This window comes from Cryptomeria japonica, chromosome 4 (genome assembly GCF_030272615.1).
Source record: "Cryptomeria japonica chromosome 4, Sugi_1.0, whole genome shotgun sequence".
NCBI classification, from domain to species: domain Eukaryota; kingdom Viridiplantae; phylum Streptophyta; class Pinopsida; order Cupressales; family Cupressaceae; genus Cryptomeria; species Cryptomeria japonica.
The window spans coordinates 665,796,545-665,812,492 of NC_081408.1; the positions used below are offsets into that span (position 1 = coordinate 665,796,545).

Consider the following 15,948-nt stretch of genomic DNA (forward strand, 5'->3'; position numbering starts at 1 on the left):
TCAATATCTACATGAATGCCTATGCATCCATGGCTTTGATAATCTGTCTCTTTCCTGCATGACTTTGAATAACTGGAATTACCTGAATGCTCCCAATAAATGGAACGCTTGGAATGTCCTCATCATTTTCACATGGATATTATGGCTGTGGTGAGCTGCTGCAAGGTATCAACTGTACGCTGTTGACCATCCTGCAATCCTCTCATGGTCTCCCTCACTTCTCTGGCTTCATCCCGTAGTGGACTATTTTCTCTTCTGTCGCCCATACCTGCAACCTATTCTGTTATCCCAAAAGTTGACTCCTGATGAGCCCCAATTAATCCTGAAGCTGTTTTCCCTTCGAGTACCTGTGGTGGTTGCCAAGTTTTTCAGGCTTCCCTCTGATAATACTTTCTTTCTCTGTCACTTGGTTGCATTAACAATCTGGTTCAAACCCAAAGGATGGCAGGAAACCGCCTTGATACCAATGTAAGAACCTGTCTAACCCTTAAAACAGTGTCACTGATTGCCTGTGATTGTTTGCTGATTTTGCTTGTTTTGTTTTTCCAAGGTTTTATTCTTTTTTTGTATTTTTGACTTAAAAAGCAATGCCATAGAATGCAGATAACAACAGGAAATCTACCATTTGAAAAGAGAATAATTTCAGAGAATAATTTTGCAATGGAATCCTTTATTTTATTATATCAAGGTTAAATCATTACATGCATACTCAGATAATTGATATCTTCATTACTTGAAACCCTTGTTATGTTGCAGCAGCAAAAAGCAACTATGAATCCACAAAATCCATTCGATTTGCAGCAGATAATCAATAGCTCTCTCCTAGATTTACTCTTCAACATCCTTTGATGAGGCCACCTCCTTTAGTGAAGAATCCATTGAAAAAATTACTGATTTTGCCCTTGAATAAATTCGTGGCCTCCCTTCTATGATACGGCCTAAAAAACACAGCTGTTTGGCCTCAATTTAGAGCTCAAGAATAATAAATTCTCTCAAATCTGCACACTGTTGACCCCTGTATGAAGCCAATCTGAATAACAACTTCAGATGAATATTTCACACCCTCAAATTGCTGTTACAATGAAGTAGCTACGCACTTGAATGCCAAAAAGCTCTGAAAAACCTGTAGTAACCCTTGGTCTCTCCAAATCTCAATGCTCTCCAAAATTAAGTTGAAATGCCAATACCATAATAAGTTCGATTTTAGCTTGTGCAAGCTTATATTCTCCTCAAGAGTTTGATTTCCAAGAAAAAACATTTAGATAACATTTAAAATGTTATTACATTTTAACTTAGGAAATCCTTTTAATTTTTCATTAACATTGGACCCCATATTTAATTGTAATAATGGCCCCCTTTTGATGATGACTTGACCCTCAAGTATTAAGTTAAGCTATAACTTAATAATATAACCTTTAAATAAATAATTATCATTTAAATTTTAGGCCAATTAAACATTAATATCTTCCCAAATATTTATTATTTTGCTATGTTGTCTGAAATGGGAGTCAACACTGCTAATCACCATGTGAGCAGATGCTCTGCTAAAAATAGAAAGGGTCCTTCTCGAACAACCTCTGACTTACTATAAATAGTAAGTATAGCAAATGAAGTCCAAAGGATGCCAAATGAAAGTCAAAACTGAATCAAACTGAATTCTGGAGAATACAAGAACCTCTGTTGACCAAGTATCTGCCTTAGAAGACCATCTGTCCACACTCATTAGCCTACGAGGGTCAAAATGATAGGCTAATCTACCTGACACTGATGTCTAGCTAGAAAGGGACATCACAATCTCAGATGACCACTGATATCCTTGTAGCTGTTGTACATGAACTGGTCTTTCTCTACATTTGCTATCCAATGTAGCCTTTGTATCTATTATAAACTTAGTGTATCCACTTTCCATAGCCATAATTCTGTCCAAATCAACATGAATGATTGCCATCTGCAATATCTTACCATCATCAATTGTTAGCAGAATCATAGGCACACACATCTCGAACTCTTTTTTCCATTCCTTTAAGCCCTTTATCTCCTTCTGCTTATTAAATAGGTCAGGAATTGACCAGTGTTGCAGTGTGTGAAAGAAATCAATTTTCCCTTTAATTGATTGCTCTTTCCCTTCTATAAATTGAACCTCATCAATTAACATTTTACTCATCTTTTGCTGGTCTTATTTGAGGGGGAGCATTTAATAGGTATTGTGTGGCAAGAACCAATGTTTGAAAAATGTGAACCTTAGGCTACCACCTACCATACATAATTTTTAGTATGGGCAAAGCATCTTTGCAATGTTGGGCTGCCTTTAACAAAGCCTGGTAGCAATTGTATACACTCTCTACTTTGCTCATAATTTTTTGGAACATACACATGAGAGTACTTTGCATAGCCTCCAAATCTGTCTTTTGCAATCTTTATGGTCATGAGCAAAGATTCCTCCAAGGATTCAATTCTCCCTGCATAATCTTCAACCTTTGCCTTTAGCTTTGCTATGTCATCAGTATGGAGTGCATCTTTTGTGGAAGTAGGAGGCTGATAGACTATTATGTCAGTGCTGGCAAGAGATAGAACACTACTTGATGCTGCATTCTCCATATATAGCCTATTAATCTCTTCATTCATCAGTGCATGTGGCTTGTTATACTCCTCTAATTCTTTTCCAAATTCTTCACTGCAGCTTGAGTGAACATTGCAGAGTGCATTGTCATTGTTGCTGCTTCTAATGCTGAGGTGTCTTGTAATGTCTTTATTATAGCATTACCTTTCATTTCCTGCACAACCTCAAATTGCTTAGGCTTTTCAATATTTTTAGCCTTTGCCCAATATGCCAATGCTTTAATATTGGGGTTATGCCCCGATCCACTCTTTCACTGATCAGTATTGAATTCTGCAATTAGCATTAGATCATCTTGGTCCCTAACTTGATCAAGCAGAAAAATTTGTTGCAAATACCATACTGGTACTAATAACATTCCACTTTCTTGTACCATTTTCCTGGCCTCATCAGGGCTAACATAAATTTCATCAAAACTCATCTCCTTGAAAGTAGAAGCTTCAATTTGATCATGCTTAGATTTATCTACACCAATTTTATTTGTTTCAACTCTCTCCTCAAACTCTCTCATCTTCATCTTAATCTAAAATCCTTTAAACTTAGGAAATTTGATGAAATCATCATCTACTGTAAATTGGGAAGATGCAACAATCCTCTCATCATCAGTTTGTTCTCTAGGAGTGGGCTTATGCATGTCAATCCGGTCTCCTAGCTCATGAGCTGTATTATCCTCTCTTGTAGGTGACTTTAATAGCTGCTCCACTTCTTCTTCTCCTCTCATTTGACACATTACATTAGCAATATCCTCTGTGTGCTCTGTCTCTTCTATAGTTCTCAAAACTGTATACAAGGTGGCTGGTCGTCAACCTTTTGCCTCTTTGGTGGTGGCTATTGTTGTGGCTTATGTAGGAGCATCTTTGCTGATTGAGCATTTGATTCAACAATCCTGACTCCTATTGCCTTTTAAGCCTGCAAATTGGGAGGCTGATATGATGATCTCTCTTCTTCAACAGGGGACTTTCCATACAATCTTTCAAAATTATCAATTATAAGATTGATTCATTTGATGTAATTCTTTTCCTCAGAATAAAATCTCAGGAAGCTAGCATCCAGATTTTTTCTCTCCTCTTTCTTTTTCATCAAAATAGCCCATTTCTTCTGCTTTTGCAAAATCTCTGCTTCATCAGTGCAATTTCTTACAGCATTCCCTTCATAACACACCTGATGCTCAATACCTTTTATTCTAGTATGATCCTTTCTCAGTTTGTTAATGAATCCCTCTGGATCAATACTTGCTCAACACCAGATTTCAAATTATATCTAACATCAGAATTTCTAGTGTCCTTTCTTAGTTTGTTAATGAATCCCTTTGGATCAAACACAAATCCCATGCTAACATCAGAATCTCTGATGTCCTAATGCCGTATTATACGAGGAATCATATGCATGAAAGCATTGGTAGGGTAGATATTAAAGTTGTGAGATAGTCTCTATCATTTTGCTTCTAGGCTCAAAACTTTTAAATCTCCAGTTTTTCGTCTCTTTGGTCTTCAGGTTCTTAGCTGTTGCGATTAGCAATGTAAATTATTTCTGCAGCAGGGATGTTGTGTCACTGTGCCTTGTCTGGGTCAGGGCTTGGGCAATTGTATGTACTTTTATCCTTAATTAATTTAAATTTTCTGTTGTATCGAAAAGAGAGTAGTGAATAAGTTCTCTCTTAAGTTGAAACCATCTATGATGCCAAAAATATATCAAAGTATATTACAAAGAACAAACTTAAGTCAAATTCTACCTAGGGGCCATTACTATATTTGGATTTCCTCGAGTTTTATATCTAATCGACACTTTTCAAATTTTTCATGTTTTGCTGATTTCAAACCTGTGGAATCTTTGACAGTCATACACGCTCTTTATCTTTTTGCTCAAGTGACTTGACTCCATATACTTAAAGTAGGATGGTTTTGAAAGAGTATTATTTGCTTGGATGGATGAATTTCTATTATTGATAGGTAGTGGTCATTAATAATATATCTTTTCCCGGAAACAAACTCGTTATCTTCTTTACTTGCTTTAGTTTGCATTTTCCTGGATGGATGAATTTCTATTATTGATAGGTAGTGGTCATTAATAATATATCTTTTCCCGGAAACAAACTCGTTATCTTCTTTACTTGCTTTAGTTTGCATTTTCCAAGACATAATTTTTCTTTTTTTTAACTCTCCCTTCCCAGACACACATTGAATCATTATTTTCTGCTCTTGAAATGTAGCAACTGTAGCAAATATTGATCATTTCATTCTCTTGACCTCATTGGGAACAAGCAAAGTTGGATTTCCTGCAGCATTATTAAAGTAAGTTATAATCTTTAATTTAAACTATTGCTTACGATTGTATTACTTTTTTAGATTCTTGATCCATTGTTCACTTGATCCTTTCTTTTAAGAGAATTGGCAAATACAATAAACTTTATCTTGTTACAACTCTTATGGCCACTTATTTAATTTAAACTTTTAAGAAAGAATTTAAAGTAGTCCATGGATGACTAAAAGTAGCTCAGCATGATTCAAGCATACATTAGTTTACAAAGAAAGTTCTAGAAGAGAATCCTAGATAGGCCCCACTAAGGGGAGAACAAAAAAAAAATATAAAACAGTGGGGGATCACCATTATAGGTGGTGAAGAAGTCAATACAAATAGCCAAGTAGAGGGACAAGAACTGTAAAGAGCATAAGTTGAGGAGTACTAGAGAGAGGTCTTATAGAGTATCACCGTTTGGGCCAAAAATGCAGGAGTCATTGTTAATAACCCAGGGGCCAAAGCAAAATTTGATAGTGCTCATACTGAAGTGCCTAATGCTGGGAGGGCCGAAGTGGGAAAATACACTCCCCCTAGAATTACACCTAACATTGGAGGCCAAAGGAACTCTCATATTAGTTACTTTTAGTTTTCAGTTAGAAAGGCATGTTGCATTTTAGGAATAAGGGGACTGATTCTTGTGTCCTCTAGTTGAGCAACAAATGAGTATTTGTGTATTCCAATTAAGCAATAACTGAGTTTTCAGTGCCTATTAGTTAACACCATTTATTGAGGGGTTTATTGACTCCTTAATTGCCACCAATTTAGGAGTAATTTCCTACGGTTTTGGATTGATAGTTTGAGTGAGATCATTTAGTTAGTTGCCTACATTTGAGGAAATTGATTGTTAGTTAGTTGCCATTCCTCAGACTAACTTCCCACGATGGAAGATTGTTGGGAGTTGAGTGTATAAAACAGAGCATAAGGCAAAAGAAAAGGGACTTTTTGGAATATTAACAAACATTCAACTCTCATTTTAGTGTTAGTGGCATTGCTACAACTAGGCACATCAGAGATGAAACCCTTTAAGCATGAACTTATCATTATGGGGATGGAAGCCCTCGGGAGCAACACATATTAGATGGTATAGAGTTTGTAAGTTGGGAGTATCTAGTAAGCTATATTAGATTGATAGACTTCCTTTCGAGTGTATACTGTTATCAAAGAATTATAAAAATAAAACAATATAATTGTTGTTGGAGTGTTATGTGACTATTATTTGTGCATTTAATAGGGGTTATTACACTTTGCCTTTGCTAATTGAGCACTGATTTCTAAATATATTGCCATTTTTGCAATTTCTTGGTGGAGTTTCTTTGTGGCATTGCTACCTCCAAAGTGTGCCACTCCTTTGATGATCTTTTTCTTCATTGGGTATGCCTTTCTTAAGACTTTGCCACATTTTCTTAACTCATGGTGAAGACTAACTTGATTTCAAGCTGTTGGTGCACTTTACTAATGCTTGTAGTGTCCCGAACTAAATTTTTTTCTGATTTTTGCAATTTCACAGTGCACAATGCATAACATTTTTTGATCATTGACATCCTGATGTGGGCAAGGTAACATCATATGGTGAACAATTAGAATAATGTTAAAATAAAATGCTCATAGAATGATAATATTTCTCTTTTTTGCTAAGGGTTTTCATCTTTTTAACAGTTGTTCCACTTCTAGGGTGTCGATTTTGAGAAAATCAGATCGTAAGTTGCTGATTTCAGACTTGAATTACTGCAAGTTCATGCATTACCATTCAATCATTTGAAGACGTTAGTTTATGTTTTAGACTAAGTTACGGATTTAGGTATGGGTATGGATATGGATTCAAGTGTAGATTTGTGGGTACGACAATTTTTTTTCCTTGGGTATGGGTATGGGTACTGTTGATGTGTTTTTTATGACAGTGCTTAACACAGAATAAAGTTGCCTAACGGTCACTTCACTCTCTCTTGATCAAAGTATGATTGTATGCTAAGATTGCTGTGAGTTCAAACAATCGACTCCAAGGTTCCTTTTCACAATGGACGTGACTTAGTTGGCTGATGTGATTGCTGGTAATCCAAGGGGACTTACGTTTGAATCATTCTTTCACTTCTTTGCTGTGGCTGGAACTTCATCATCAAATATGGCAATTCTGCGATGCTTCTACTTCAAACGAACTGAACTCGAATGAACTAAAAATAAAGGGGAAAGGTTAGAAGGATCTAAATCCACTCTAAGGGTAGTGATATCAATAGATAATGCTTTAGTGGACAAATTCCAAATAAACCAAATTCTGCTTCGCCAAGGCTAACTACAACTTCATAAGAACTGGTGCAATCTTCCAAGGATGTTGAAGAATTTTCAAATCGAGAAAGTGCATTTGAATCAAAGAAACAGGACTCGGACTCGGCTAGGACTCGGCAAGGCCGACTCGGACTCGGACTCGGACTTGAGACTCGGCTAGACTCGGGAAAGTGAAAAACTCAAGAAATTTAGAGGTTTTTAAAGATTTAAAACTTGTTTCAAACACCCTTTATTGAATACACCTTAAAGACACAATAACATCATCAAACTCGACTCATTTGATTACATACACAAGTATACATCAATCACATAAGCATAAACACAAATTGTAGCTGAAGAAAATAACAAACATAGATATATAAATATTGTCAAATGTATACAATATTACAAAAAATCCATGTCATCATATGATCATCATCAAATGTTTCATACAAAATTACAAATACCAAAGGTAAATAGTAAATACAACTACAAGTCTACAAGCCTATGGCTCAGAGGGCCGTGCACCCTCTCGCCCTGGCCCCCTGCGAAGGCGTTTAAGGTAGGCCCTGGATGATTCAACAGCCATAGTCGCTCCCCGTGACACCATGCCATGCTCACCAACATCAGGAACAGCTGTGTCACTCTGAGTCTCAGTATTTCCTGTCTCTGCTCGTGCTCTCTGCTCCTCCTCTGCCATGGCTACAGCCTCAGCCTCTATATCTACCTGGTCGATCCAATCAATGTCATCATCACTAAAGATAGCTACAGGATTCCCAGGAGTTGTCTGATTCTCATTGGCCCACTCTGCTTCAAGATCAACCTCATCTAGAATGATAGGAGAGATGTCAACTAATGCATTCTTTCTCATTCTTAGGCGGAGGTTGTAGTGAACAAAGACGAGATCATTCATCTTCCCCACAGATAATCTATTGCGCCTCTTGAAGTGTATGTTCTCAAACATACTCCAATCACGCTCACAACCTGATGCGCTGCATGGTTGGCTCAAGATGCGAATGGCCAACTTCTAAATATTTGGTGTCGTTGGGCCAAAAAAGCTCCACCAATGATCTGAGTTTGAAATGAGAAAAATAAATAAAATCAGTCTCACTCATGAACTCATTTAACAAGTTACAATATACAATAAAACTAAAATTAAGCCTTACAATTTATTTTTACCTGGCATCATAGTTGTCCTATCGTCTTTGGCGACAGGACGAGAGGTCTCCCCTTGTGCATCTGAGAACAACTGTAGCTCTCGAATAAGGTCTATTTGAGAAGTACCAGCAGGTCCCATCTTCTCCATGATTGCGTATAGCCCATTAAGGACCTCCACATCAGCCTTGAAAGAAGGGTTAAAACGGAATGCCGGATTCAGATAATAGGCTGCCGCATGGATGGGCCTATGAAGCTGATGATGCCATCTCCTATCAATGATCTCCCAAATGGGACCATACTTGCTCTCATCTCCTCCATAGACGAATCTGATGGCCTCCTTCGCCCTATCCATGCCCTCATATATATAGCCCATTGCAGGCTTATCTCCATCCGCAACTCGCAACAAAACCACCAAGGGCTTAACAAACTACAAAATTGAAAATATCGTGTAATTTAGAAAAATGAGCAAATAAGAGAATACATATAATAAGTTATAAAACATGAAGTTAAATTGTAGAATTTATAAAAAAATTACCTTCACTATCTCATCACAAGGGACTCAAAAGTCTTGCTCATCAAAAATGCAGTCTGCCATATCTTTCCCTGCAGGGGTGGTAGCATAGGATGAGGAATACCACTCCTCACCAACAATCATACGTCTCAAGGCAGACTTAGACCTAAGCATGGACTGCAATGTGAGGAAGTTTGTGGCAAATCTTGTGATTCTTGGACGATGCAACTCCTTTTGCTCTGTGTATTGTCTCATAAGAGCCAACACCCATGAATGATTATATACAAATTTGCAGACATTTCTTGCCCTTTCTACACATCTCTTGACCCATGGGATTTTTTCAATATCCTCCAACATGAGGTCACTGCAATGAGCAACACATGGAGTCCAAACTATAGATGGGTGCCTCTCCATCAATAGTCTACCTGCAGCAATATAATTTGTTGCATTGTAAATTGTAATTAACGGAGGTACAAACTACAAGATAGTAATTAATTTGCAAACACAATTAGTTTGTAATCAAAAGTTTACCTGTAGCAACATAATTTGCTGCATTGTCAATCACCGCCTGTACCACGTTCTCCTCACCCACATCATCAATCACCTCCTCTATCTGCTCACATAGGTAGGTGGCATTCTTGCAATGGGCGGAGGCATCAATGGACTTGATGAAAACGGTGCCCTTTGAAATAAAAAAATAAAGCTAGGTCAATGATCATTCAATAAACCATTAGATAAAAAATAAAAAATTAAAGACTATATGAAACTAAAATTAATCAATCACCTGCGGAAGAAACAAGAAAATTAAGGAGAGTTCTATTTCTCCTATCCGTCCAACCATCAATCATGATGGTGCAACCTTTAGTGCTCCATATCTGGCGTTGTTCATCTAAATCCTTCTTCACATCATCCACCATTTGAGACAAAATGGGTCCCCTCAAATCACTCTCACTAGGGGCTTTGAACCCCGCCCCACATATGGTAAGGGCATCAACCATTTCTTACCAATAAGGAGACCTGTCGCAAAGAAACTCAATGAGATAAGCTAAGTATAAAAAATCAATGAGATAAGTTAAGTATAAAAATTAAAACAATCAAACATAAAAGTTAGTAAAACATTCACCTGGCTACAAAGAATGGAATACAACTGTAGCTCCAAAACCTGCCAACTGCCATTTTAGCAGCATCATGGACCTCCTTGCTCCAACCCATGGCCTCAAGCGACGGTTGGGACCCAGGAGTAGTGCGAGGCACAAAGAAGGAATCCAACCTAGATTTACGAATCCTAGGTCCAATGCTAACACTCCCACTACAACTACTAGTGCTAGGAGCATGAGAAGTGGCGGTGGCACTGCCACTTATAGAAGTAGAAGCGGAAGCACTAGTAGTAGCAAACTGAGTGGGACGATATGAAGGTAAGGAAGAAGGGCCTCCAACACAACCTAACTGTGTCCCTCTTCTTAAATTTGCCTCTCTCCCAATGGCCGCTCGATCCTCCTTTTGTTTCTTTTTCCTTTCAATTTCCTCAACCATTACATAACATTCACATACAGCCTCAGGGAGTGCTTTTAGGCATGGTTTGGCATCATGTCCACGCACACCAGCAATATGGTATTTCAGTCTATATATACCTCCATGGAATATTGTTTTGCAAAGCATACATTTTGTTTGCCCCTTTCCTTGCCCTGGAAAATCCTCATGATATTTCCAAGCAGGGTCGTTTCTAATGGGGGGTCTAGAAGCTGAAGCAGACATTTTAGGATAGTTTTGTGAAACTTGAAGTTGAGGCAAATAATAAAGTGAAGTTTGCTGCAATAAAACATTACAAATACAAAATAAAATTAATACATACATTCAAAAAATCTAAAGTAGGGTTTGTCAAACCCTACTTTAAAAAAAAAAGAAATTTACAAACCCTACATGGTACAACACTACAACTACATACTACATGCTACATGCTACATACAAACATACAAAAGATTTTGAAAGAAAATGTAAAACTTTCAAAATAAATGGAATAGAAAATGGAATTTTTGCATACAAGAAACAAAATAATCTTCAAAAAAACAATCTTACCTCTTACAACAAGCTTGAAATGAGCTGCAAACTCTTCCTATCCAACTCTTGATGCACCAAATCCAAACCCAATGCAGCTCCAATGTGACAAATTGAAGAAAACTCGAGCTTCCTCCTTGCTGGTTTTTCTTCTATGCACCCTTGTTTTTCTTCCCAACTCACTTTACTCCTTTTTTTGCAAGTGAATGAAATGAAGGTCACTTTTAGGGATAGGAGATAATTAACAAAAAAAAACGGAATTGAAAAAACATTGCAAACTATTTTTTTTTGGTCTTTACTTTTGGTTGACGCCGACCGAGTTTGGGGCTCGGGACTTGCTGAGTTTGGCGAGTTTGAGCCAAACTCACCAACTCGGCGAGTCTGAGTTCGAGTCCCAGGGACTTGCCAAGCATGACTCGGACTCGGACTCGCCGAGTTCAGGGGAGTCCCGTTTCTCTGATTTGAATACCCAAAACGACGCAATCGAAACGACTATCCACAATTGAACTTAGCACATATTTAATGGCTCAAGCTAACTTTATAGTGCAACTTATAATCAACAAGATGCAAAAACTATGAACCATGGAAATTCATCAAACACCATTACATTCTCCATTGAAATCAAAGCACTACTCTACTTCTACTCTAAGTGAGGAAGGTGAAACCATGCAAGTTTTGGAAAATAACTTCACCGTCCAAGAACAATGTTTCATTGTTATTATCTAAAAAACTTATCGCAACAATTTCATACAAATCTCCCTCCTTTATAAGTGAGGGGGGTCACCCCTTTATATAGGATTCAAGCTTGGTACATGCAAAACCCTAATTAGGGTTTACCCTAAAAGATTCCCACACATGATGCAAAAAGGTGGGAATATTCATTAAATGACCACTTTTCCATGATAGCTCCAAAAGCTGATCATTGGATTGCAGCGAAGCAAGTGTTACGATATGTGAAAGGCACTTCAAACTATGGCATTCTGTATACTAGGTGCAACGATCCAAAGCTGATTGGTTATACTAACTCAGATTGGGCAGGATCGGTGGATGACAAAAAATCCACTTCTAGGTACGTATTCAGTTTGGGTATTGGTGCCATAACTTGGAGTAGAAAGAAGCAATAGGCCGTAGCTCTTTCCTCAATCGAAGCCGAATACCGGGGAACAGTCAAGGCCGCATGTGAGGCAGTTTGGCTCCGAAGGATGCTCTCTGACATGCAGATGCCACAGATAGGTCCTTCTCCCTTGTATACTAATAATCAAGGGGTGCTCAAACTGGCCAAAAATCCAGTCTTCCATGAACATACCAAGCATGTCAAACTTAATTGTCACTACATCCGCAAGCTGGTAGAAGACGGATCGGTTTAGTTGCAGTATGTTCCGACAGCGGACCAGACTGCGGATATTCTTACCAAGTCTTTGAGTCCGGATAAATTTGTAAAATTCAGGGGGCAACTTGGTGTTTTTCATAGATTGACCATTAAGGGAGGGTGTTAGAATAATAATTTCTTATATTGTTAATGGTCAACTTAGGTTGTTAGATTTCATTAATGTATCTACAATATTAGGTAGATAGAGGTAGGTAATATCATTAATTTCTACAGTGTTTTGTATTTCTATAAACTGTAATCTTAACTAGTTAATATGAACTAAGATATTCTACCAGTGAATCTGATTTTCACAATTAACTCTTGCATACAACTGAAAACTCAATGATAGACAATGCCAAATAAACTTGGAATGAAGTGCCTAGGTGTAGTGATGAAGAAGCAAGCAATATCACTCCACTATGTGCATTCACCTTGACAAATCATGCCTTTCTTCAAATTCGCCTCCGTTCTGATCTATAGTCTGATAATAAATAAATACCAACACAAAAAGCCTCCTTTAAACACTTAACTTCATCGTGGTGTTTCCCAAAGGTGGGCGCTTCAATCAAATAATGAATTCGATGCCCCAACAAGACGTAATGAGCAAAATCGTGGGATAAGGGAAGGCTGGTGTGAATTTGCTTCAGACTAATATATAACCCGAGACCACCTCAAATCATCACCAAAATGCTCCTAGGAAAATCGCCTTGCCTTCTTTAATATGCAGATGCAAGCGTGGGTCAAAATGAGCCAAATTGTGGCTCCCCTCCAATCTGATATAAGTGTGAAAATTACTGAGATTTACTTAGAAGTGAAGTAGATGTCGTCAGCTTCTTGCAGACAAACAATGAGGTCCTATTGCCTCCAAATGTCTCCAATATCTCCTCAAGTTCGAACCTAGCAGGTTGGCCTTCGGCCACAAATTAGTACCGATGAGATGACTGAATTATCATCTCCAGCTGCAACCCTTCAAGAGATGTTTCACTCCCTTAGTTATGCTATCAATGGGAGGTATCGTTCCCAAATACAAATAGATCTGTAGAAACCTTTGGCTCCACAAACTCAATTAATACAAATATCAATTCCTGGCTGCTCAACAATGAGGCTGCCTCCTCTATTTATTCTTTTCCTTTTAGAGGTTGGCCTCCTAGAAGAAATAAAATAAAATTTAATTGATTTTTCTAGAAGATTCCCCTTAAATAATAATAATATTATTTTATTGACTTTATTATTTAATTTGCACTTTAGATAATTAAAATATCATTATGAATATAAAGTGCAACACACGTGACATCATATGTGAGAATTCATTATCTCATGAAAAATCATATAAAATTAAAATGTGAAGCCATAAGCAACTGCCCAAGCGCCCCTCTTATAAACTCCTTGGCCTACGAAGTTCAATTAACAGGCCAAACTATCACGCGGACTGATCCTCATGAAAATGCGGACATTACAATCTTCAACCTTGTTGGCTCAGTGGTAGCGCGCTTCTTTGTGCTTCGTTGTTTTGATCCTACGCTCTTGCATCTTTGCCTCCTGGCTTTGATCGCAATCAAGTCCTCAATTTGCGCTTTAGGTTGCCACCTTAGCCTTTCTCGACGCCGTCGACCTGCAAATAATCAATTTCTACTTGAATTAATCACTTTGAAAAATTAAATAAATTTAACAATATTAAATTTTCAAGGCAATGTCAGGCTTTGTTGATTTAAATGCCTTCTCTTTTGATGAACCTTCGCAGATTTTAGACAAATCATGCGATTTTTGGGGTTTTAAACACCTAACTTCTGGTTTGTTGGAAGTCAGCTCTTGCTCTTAGAATGAGCAAACTTCTTGTGCGATTTTGCTCAAATTTTAAATGCCCTACTTACTCAGCTATTTCTCTTGAAATGTGCAACTTCTTCGAGTTTGAACGTTTTCCTTTGTTATATGAACCACGCCCTAGCAACTTCGGGCTTTTGGCCTAAAATGTGTGAATTTGCTTGTTGGTTTTAAATGAGTTTCATCTCAAATAGCAAACTCGGGTATTCTAGTCTTTTTGGGCGATTTGTCTCTAACTCACAACGTTTTACTAAAAAAAGAGTTTGGCCAATTTGACATGTTTGGGCAATTTTTGTCTTTTTAAGTTTAAATGGCTAACTTGATTTAAAAAGTTCGGGCATTTACCATGAAGTGTGTGATTTTATTGCTTGCTTTAAAACGTCCCCTTTCCTTAGTTTCAGACAAAACTCATGTATTTCGCACGAAATGTGTGAATTTGCTTTATTAACACCTCCTTTACTTGGAGCTCGGGTTTCCTAGACAAGTTGTGCGATTTTCATTAAACGTCCTCTTCTCACTTAACTCGGCATTTTTACCTAAAAAGTGCAACCTTTCTTAGCTTAGGTTTTTAAATGCCTTTACTAAATCATGGAATTTCACGAATTTTAGCCATTTTGTGCTATTTTTTGACTTGCTTAAAAAAGCCAAACTTGTTAGATGTGAAATTCAACATTTTTTACTTAAAATGCACGACTTTGGCTTGGCCACCCTATCACTTTGTTTTTAAACAAAACTTGGGCCTTTTGCATAGTTTGAGCAAACTTTATTTTCTTTGTTATTTAGATGCTGAAATAACCCTTACCTATTTTGCCTTAAATTTTCAGCTTTAACTGTTAGGCATTCCGTCAAACACTTGGCATCCAACTCATTAATAACTGATTTTTTTGTTTGACTGCTGTAAATTTTAATGAAATGAACTTGCTGATTAATAGTTGGAATTCACTGTTTAATTGTAATGATTTTCTGAGTTTGTCTTGAAGATATGTTTGCAAATTATTTGATAGTATATGTTTATATGTGTGAGATTTTGCCAAGATCAAGGGCACAAAGAAAAGTATAAAAATAGAGACAAAAGAATGACAAGAACAAACTGTATTCTCATCAATATGAAAATGATCAACTGGATTCTTCAATACAATGAATATAGGCCTGTTTATATAAGCAAGGCCATATGGATGTACGAGCACACAATTATGACATGTGGCTCAATGAGAAACAAGGGTAGGTAAGAAATACTAGGGGTAGGTAGGAGAAATAATATAATATTCCACAAGAGGTGGATGACCCACCGAATGTGGAGTGTAACAACAAAACAAGACCACAAAAGGTGGAATTTCTCCTACAAGCTCTATCCCTATGTGCACACTTCCCTAAGTGTCTCAAATCCAAACTACAAAGAGATGCATTATCCTAAGTTAACTTAAGTAAAGTGTAATAATATCCATAATGAATATTTATTTACACCAACACCCCCCCTTAAGTGCAACTTAGGGGAATGAAGACTTAAGTCAACAATGCAAGATGGGTCCCGGCTACTAGGCCATGATAGGTACCCATGTACAATATGCAAATGCAAGCAAAACTATGCAAAGCAATCTCTCACAAACGGAGAAAGGGAGAAAACCCAGTGGGAAAAAACTCCCCCCCAAAAGAGAGATGAAAGTACAAAAGACTCTCAAAGAAGAAGGACAAAACCTGACCCCCCCTAATGACACATCTCGCACCCCCAAGAGAGCTCGCAACTGTTGGAATTTACTCTCAGTGAAAGGTTTGGTGAATATGTCAGCAACTTGCTCCGTTGTAGGACAATATTGCAAGTCAATGACCTACTCCTGAATCAGCTCTCGGATATAGTGCATA

The 15,948-nt window shown here is 37.5% G+C and overlaps 1 protein-coding gene across 3 annotated transcripts in view; it reads left to right on the forward strand.

The window, feature by feature from the left end:
- The window catches only part of LOC131061778 (protein TIC 62, chloroplastic), a 154,087-nt gene that overhangs the window by 27,681 nt on the left and 110,458 nt on the right, over nt 1–15,948 (forward strand). For 2 of the 3 annotated variants that reach the window (XM_059220034.1, XM_057995601.2), the window contains exon 6: nt 4,827–4,908. The exons of the other annotated variant lie outside the window; for it this stretch is intronic. In XM_059220034.1, the coding sequence (XP_059076017.1) occupies nt 4,827–4,908 (82 nt within the window). The remainder of the gene's footprint in view (nt 1–4,826; nt 4,909–15,948) is intronic. 3 annotated transcript variants of the gene reach the window in all.